This window comes from Aulonocara sp. 'chitande type north' Nkhata Bay, linkage group LG3 (genome assembly GCF_057382095.1).
Source record: "Aulonocara sp. 'chitande type north' Nkhata Bay isolate Kocher_YH1m ecotype deep benthic linkage group LG3, A_spYH_male_GT1.1, whole genome shotgun sequence".
Taxonomy (NCBI): domain Eukaryota; kingdom Metazoa; phylum Chordata; class Actinopteri; order Cichliformes; family Cichlidae; genus Aulonocara; species Aulonocara sp. 'chitande type north' Nkhata Bay.
In genome coordinates, this window is record NC_141346.1 from 29,590,541 (window position 1) to 29,598,181 (window position 7,641).

General features: G+C 38.4%; 1 protein-coding gene across 1 annotated transcript; it reads right to left on the reverse strand.

Moving 5' to 3' along the window:
• Positions 1–506: 506 nt before the first annotated feature.
• On the reverse strand, positions 507–6,370 carry LOC147335069 (uncharacterized). The gene is made up of 10 exons (XM_086275732.1): positions 6,189–6,370; positions 5,916–6,103; positions 5,523–5,663; positions 4,571–4,709; positions 4,260–4,437; positions 3,846–3,987; positions 3,118–3,261; positions 2,367–2,419; positions 2,156–2,238; positions 507–2,076 (listed from the first exon to the last, which is right to left on the reverse strand). The coding sequence occupies exons 1-10, from the start codon at positions 6,315–6,317 to the stop codon at positions 2,002–2,004; spliced, it is 1,272 nt and encodes a 423-aa protein (XP_086131858.1). The 5' UTR covers positions 6,318–6,370; the 3' UTR covers positions 507–2,001.
• Positions 6,371–7,641: the final 1,271 nt, after the last annotated feature.

Sequence of the window (7,641 nt, forward strand, 5' to 3'; positions counted from 1 at the left end):
TACGGATACACCCATACGTACATATAAATTGGTTATGTGATTGGTTTAGCATGACTACTTCATTTCTCCTTAGTCAATCAGCAGTACTTAGCCACCCCCCCCCCCCCAGCTCCCTAACCTGAAGACAACTTCAACTGTGTGTTGAAAAACAGTAACGTGTTCGCACCACTTTTTCTTGTTAGTAACGGTAATGGTGTTGTAACGACAGAAATAGAAATTAGATTACTAGTTACTGAAAAAAAGTAATACCGCTACTTTTAACACCATTATTCTCATCACTGTTTATGATGCATGTGTTTTTCAGTGCACAGCCTGCAGATTGCAACCATGTTGTGCTGAGGGATTATAAACCTATGTGCACCTGGAAGTTTCTTTGTGTTGAAGTGTGCAACGTTTGTAGTGTTTTTGGTCTTTGTGTCATGAATTTGGCTGTGCAGCAGGCAGGAAAGGTCCCAAATGCAGACTCACGGAGGCAAAAGTAACTCAAACAGAGCTTTATTGCCAGACCAAAGGAAATACAAACTAAACCGGAAATGTATATGAACAAAGGACACAAAGAGGCACACAGGGAAACGCACAAAAATAAGGGAGATCGCAACACAGGACCAAGGGAAAAGCTGACATAAAAACACCGAAGGATAATGAGGAAGTGAGAACACACGGGGAACACACTGACACGAATAAACATGATGTCACAGCGGAAGCATACCAAACATGGAAACACCGGACTTTCACAGTATAGGAAACTGAGGAACATGACACACGAATAGAGGAAAGGCAGAGGAGAGGGAGCGAGGGAACACGAAGGAACATGAGGGGGACAGAGAGAGACTCTGAAAAAATGGATGAAACACGAGGAGAGGAACAAGTCACAAGAACTCACACAACTGATTTAAACAAAGACACACAGAAGGCAAAGACACAAGGGGAAATTACTAAATAATCAATGAACTAAACAGAACAATTTAGGCAATGTAGGAACGAACTCAAGACAAACCAAATGAACTTAGCCATAAACTATAAGACAAAATGACATAAAAATACAACAACACAAAACACTGGGTCACATGACCTGGGACCACGACACTTTCTTCACTTTGTCTTTTGTGTTTATTTATGTTCATATTTCTTTTAGTCATTTTGAATTCTTTGCAGATATTTAATTGTCTAACTAAATGTTTTAAATGCCTCATTATTAAATACTTAATACAGCTAAAGAACAGCAACTTCTTCAACACCTCCACCAGAAGTTCTTTTGCAGTGCTCCACAGAGATAGAGTCAGCTCCTGTGTTGAGTTAGGCATACTCTCCCTGTGCCTGCCTCGAGTTCATGTACTCAGGCTTCCTCCCACAGTCCATAAACGCACATGCTCGGTTTATTGGTGATTCCAAGTTAGCTATAGGTGTGTCTTTTTGTGTGATGGAGCGGCTACCAATCCAGGGTTTACTCTGCCTCTTATTCACTGACAGATTGTTCTCCAGCTCTCACACAACCCTGAACTGGATAACTCGTAATGATGGATATTTACTCAGAATTCACCGTGAGCATCTTAACATCAGTTATTGTAACACTGAATCCTCAAGGCCCAGTTTAATTCATTTCAGATGCAGAAGAGAGCCTCACGGTGATTAAAGAAATTAGAGAAAGATGCTGCAAAGTGCAGTTACCTATATATGAAATCCACCAGATATACACATGCAACACATAATCAGCTGAAACCAATGCGATACAATAAAAAATATTCTTTAAAAAATTACATTTTAAAAACCGGAGAAAAACATTTCAGGTACAAGTCTGATCAGTTTACATCTGTTATTAAAACAGAGTTACAGACTCAAATACCAGATATGCTCATAATCTGGTATTTATTTTTCTGAACAGAGTGCAGATAATAAACATAATCACCCTGAGAAGTGTCACATTATAACACCCAGGAGAAACACTCTCAGGCTATTGAGCTGTGCACTCATGTGCAGTGAGAGGGCGCTGTGGTTGTTTTTTTATACTTGGTCTCCTCTCACTAGGCGTAGACTCGCATCTGGCGGCAGACCTCGTTTCTCCAGTTCTTCTTTAATCTGCAGCAGGAAACACGCAGTGGTGCTAATTATTACTGTCACTGTTACGAGTACTTCTGACAGATGAAAAGGGACTCACCTTCTGTATGATGACACTGTTAACGTTGTCTGCAGTAAAAGGCAATGAGAAAGAGATCCTCGCACTCAGGGCAGCGACATAAACTAGAGACAAAGTAGAGGTGTGTTTAAAAATTAACTGAAATATGAAGCGAGTGCAGAAAAATGATGAAGGAAATCGGCAATGGCATTTTAAAAGGTGACTAACGAAAATCAGGAAAAACTCAACTCACCCTCTTCAACAGTCACAATGATGCATCGAAAGTCAGAGTGATACTTCGCTATACTGTAAAAAGTAAATCAGCCCCATTAGTTTTATGTAGTAAAAATATGTTTTATATATTTTAAAATTCCTGTTTAAAGCAGCATATAAAGTGTACATGTGATCACACAACCTTGCAAGCACGCAACACAGTATTTTATTTATGGATGTAAGTGAGGCTTTCTCTGTTTTATAGTACTAGACTGGAATTATGCACATCTACTTTTTTTTGCTAGGTCTTTCTTTTGTTTTCCTGTTTAAAATGTATTTTTTTTATTTATTGTTTTGGTTTATTTATTTAATTATGTTGCTAGGAACTGAAGAACTGAGAACTCAGTACCACTGTTATTGTCTATGTCCACTGATTCCCGTTAGTGTTTTTTTTTTTCCATAAACATGGGTGTAATTCACATACTTGACTTACTTACGTCCTTACAAACGTGGCACATTAAGGCACAGTCAGGCTTTCCAGCATTAAAGTTTATGAATGCATCTTGACAAAAGAAACAAATTCACAACTTTCAAATATGATAACCTCATAAAAGCCAACACGGAGGTCACCAAAACACTACAATTAAAGCAGAGTCCAACAACCAATGGTTCACTTCCCAGAGGCTGCATCCATCTTTTATGCTGTTTAATGTTGCTTTTTTTTACTTTTCAAATACTGCTTACAGTGTTGTATTTCTCTATGGGATAATATTTATGGACAACATACTGACCCAGAAACTGCCTGGACAACAAAACAGATGGGGTGGCTTTCTCCCGCTTCGCTCTCAGATGGCGTCCACGTGAGGATGAACTCTTCTGGTCCTGTTTTATTTTGAAATATAGTGTAGGGCCCACTGTAGAGCAGCTCAGAGATCCTTCAACAAACAGAATACGTAAGATTTCTACACTAAAGAAGATTAAAGTGTTTTTCAAAAGGTTTGAAAGCTGCAGTAGATAAAATTTTCATGTGTTGCTGTTTTTTTCCACTTTAAGCCTTTTTTTTTACAACTTAAATGTAGTCAAATCAACATTTATCAAGTTTTTTATGTATCTGAATTAGTGCTGTCAGCGTTATTCTCGTTAAAATGACGTTAATGTCATAACTGCATTAATGTGGCAAATCTCGAGGGCTGCATGGCGCCAATGCGTTAGCACGGTTAACGCGTTAGCTCCACGCAGCACCTCGCATGGGGCAATCTGTGTTAACTCGCTAACAGAGATTTGCCACGTTAATGCAGTTATGGCGTTAACGCCATTTTAACGAGATTAACGCTGACAGCACTACTCTGAATGTTAGGTGGTATTCAAGTTTGTGCTTGGTCTTGTCTTTTCCTGTATCACATTTTGGAGAGTATAGAAAGTCTTCCAACGTAGAGTGGTATTTCTTGTCCAACCACTGCCAGTAACAAAACCTATCTTTAAACTTTGGCATTCTAATTTTGTTTTCTCTTTCACGTACATGGAATTTGTTGCCTCTGCTTTGATGCTGATTTCTAGAGTTTGTCCAACAGGGGTATATAGCTGAGCTCCGTTGGCTGGAGTTGGAGGCAGGAACTTGGGCAGATATAGTCCGTCTGTGCAGGATGGCACTGCAGGATCCACTAAAATATTACAGAAAAGAAACAATGTTCAGCCGGTCTTCATAGGATGGAAATGAAAACTGATCCATCAGATGGTCCAAAGTAGAATATCTGTTCAACTATTGCTCCTGAAGATTGTGCCTAATATTTTTGGTAACAGACTCAACACTGCAACACCAACTAAGACAAACACACCTACATGTTTTTGCTCAGTTCAGCAACTTTCATCATTTCTTATTTCAGAGCAGCTCTTTGTGGTTATAAATTTAAGCAGCCAAGAAACGAAATCTTACCCCTTATAACAAACTGGACCGGTATTTTGCTGATTGCATTATTGGTAGTTAGATTAGTCTGTGTCCCATTGGTTTGAGTCAGGGTTATGTTCTGCCGGGGAAAGTCCTCCATCACCAGCTGTACTGCATATGGACCTTCATTACTGCTATCAGTGGGTCTGAATGACAGAGTACAAGACTCCAAAAAAGAAAAATAAATTGATGAGATGTTGGGTCCTTGGTAGCTGCCTCAATTCGGTCTCAGCCACCAGTGTCTATCGCTAAAAAAAAAACAAATGAGAATAACATAAGGAGCTGTTCTAGTTACTTACTGGTGAAAGGCTGAGGACAGATGGTGGAGTGCATGGATTACACTCTGACAGTAATGCATCTCCATTTCTGCACTTAACCACATCTCCATCAGGGTCGAACGCCAACAAGACGAAATTTCTCTGACAGTTTGAGGGAACTCTGAGAGAGAAATAGAAAAGGATTATCAGAATTGGGGTTTTTTTTATGTTGTTCAGGTTTCCTATCCTAACCTTCTTTCAGCCAGGTGGATTTCTTGAGGGCTTTCTAGACCTGCCATTCTCCATCTATCCTCAGATGCCTCCAGGCTTTTCCACAGAATTTATACCATCTCCATTGGCTCTTTCAGAGATTAATTCTGCTTATGTGTCATTTAGGTTTTTAACCTGCTGGTTTTAACACACTTGCTGTTCACTTCTATAAATTGCATTTTAGCAAAATGCAATTATTATTATTATGATGCCATTAGTCAATGGAAGTCAGACTACAGCTACACTAACACAGGACCTAGAAAACTTGATATACTACAAATCTGGTACAGATTTTACACATTTACATTTACTGAATGTAAACTTGATCAGCACCAGCACTCACCTGTTTAAGGGTTAACTGCCTGCATTTAGTCTGCATTAAAAAGAGTTGTTGACAGTCTTTGTTCACACTAATAAAGCAGAGATTCAATCTCTCTTCACTAGATAAAGGTATGTCTAGGTATATTTTAGTTTTCAGTTGAGTGAAAGTATTTAGCTTGGCATTTTTTACTGTACGTTACTCAATTCACAAGTTCCTAAAGGAGTTCAGAGGAAAGTCACCAACAATAATTCTGTGAATTTAAAGCACACTTTAACAGAATTCAATTCTAAACTGATAAAGTTTATTTACAAGTGATTCTTTTGAATTATTTTGTAATTTCTTTGCAGTAATTAAAAATACATACCGTACCTATATAAATAAAACAACAGTGCGCAGGCTTACCTTACAGCAGGTATGATGGTGGTCTGGGGTGACGAGTTGGCTTTGCCGGTGTCAGATCTGTTCCTCAGTTCCACTAGAGTCACAGCTCTCCATGATACAATGCCATTTACAATGCCATTAATCCAGTTACCACTATCCAACCTTCGTTGAAAATTTATGGGAAAGTTAGTCAGAGTGAACTGAATGTGTAGATATTAAGACCTACCCCAAACCCCAATAATTTGTTTTTTATAAATCTCCCAGATTAAAAACGCATTTGAAGGAATTCTCAAAAAGCTCAGTTCAGTTTAATTATTATGTGAATGAGTTGCTTTGGATTTTGTCACCTTCTGCTGATAACTTAGAAAACAAGTGCAACAAATTTAATTTTGTTAAATGGCGATCTATACTCACCAAAGCTCGAACGGAGCATTGCTGGGAGCCCGTCGAGTCATGATTCCCTCTCTCTGACACCACTCTCCACTGCTTTCCTGTTTTACCTCATATAGTGTGTTGTTCCCAGAGCCACAGTCACCACGGAGGCAACTCCATGTGTCACCATTTGTGCAGTCGTGGAAGTTCAGCTTGTATTGAATATTCGCCTGCAAATTTACAGTGGAAAGAGTACTTGAGCACTGTCAAATTTCAAAAGCTAAGTAAATAGTTTTATGAAGAAAATTTACATACCATAACTGATCCATCTGCATAAGTGTCTCCTGGGTAATAGGTCATCACTGTCCCATAAAAATGAGTAGCTTGCGTGCTGCAAACCAGCAGCAGCAGTAGCAAAGAGAGAGACATGGTAAATGTGTTCATCTCTCTGCGCAAACACCTCCAAACACAGCCTCACTTTGACTCACACACATTTTATCTGCTTTCTATTCACTGAATGATTTGGTATGAAGAAGTGTCTCATGGCACTGTGGTAATTCATGACAGGTGGTGATGTGCAGGGAATGTTAATCTCTTAACCACCTGTCATTGCAACAATGACATTCCTTTGCAAACCAAAGATAAAAATGTTTTTAACTGAGACACGAATAAAAATCTTGATTTTTGTCTTTCACTTTTCATTTTTCATAATCACCTTCTCACGAACAGCCCGTGAAGCGTTAGGTGAAACCTACACTATATTGCTGAAAGCATCGAATCACCCACACATCCGCAAATGCAAGAAAGATAGATAGATAGATAGATAGATAGATAGATAGATAGATATTAAATGCCATTTTCCACTGATTATTTTCATTTCATTTGATTCATGTGGTATATTTTCATGCCTTTTGTTATTAATTTGAATGACTATCTAATGTCTCAGTGCTTTGTGGACATTCTCCTGTAGATTTCTTCTGTACTGGCTTCTCTTCATTGACTTCCTGTTGGCAAATAGTGACTGGTTGGGGTGAGGAGATGAAGGAGGCTTCTTGATGCATGCTCAGTGATCCAGGTAAGTAAATGTCCAAAAGTTGATTCTGTTCTTTAAAGAAGCTTTTTTGAGTGGTTCTTTAAAGAACCATCTTAAATCTTTTAAAATAAAATGTATCAGAAATTGAATTTGAGTAGGGTAAAATAAATACGAGCACAGCATAGACATATATTACTGGTTTATTTTCATTTTGTAGGATCACTGAGCATGCATCAAGAAGCCTCCTTCATCTCCTCACCCCAACCAGTCACTATTTGCCAACAGGAAGTCAATGAAGAGAAGCCAGTACAGAAGAAATCTACAGGAGAATGTCCACAAAGCACTGAGACATTAAATAGTCATTCAAATTAATAACAAAAGGCATGAAAATATATCACATGAATCAAATGAAATGAAAATAATCAGTGGAAAAAACAAAAAGGCATTTAAACCCTCAGCACAACATCACTACTAATGCATGTTGCATATTAGTCATTTAAACAGTAATGATTAAATAAATATTTTTACTATACTTGTCACAATCCTGGGTCTTTTGACCCAGCGTTTTGAGTTTTAGTTTATGGTTTATGTTTAAGCCCTTCAGGTTTTCTAAGTTCATTTTTTATCATGCCTAGGTTGTTATAGTTTGTTATTAGATTCCCCTTGTGTCTGTTAAGTCTCCCCTGTTAAGTCTCCCTTGCCCTTCATGTGTTTCATGTCTGTGTCTTACGTTGT

Coding starts and splice junctions, on each gene's coding strand:
- LOC147335069 (XM_086275732.1), bottom strand. CDS start 6,317: ATGAACACATTTACCATGTCTCTCTCTTTGCTACTGCTGCTGCTGGTT. Junction 6,104..6,188: donor ATGCAGATGGATCAGTTATG/GTATGTAAATTT, acceptor GTAAATTTGCAG/GCGAATATTCAATACAAGCT. Junction 2,420..3,117: donor GTTGTCCAGGCAGTTTCTGG/GTCAGTATGTTG, acceptor TACTTTTTACAG/TATAGCGAAGTATCACTCTG.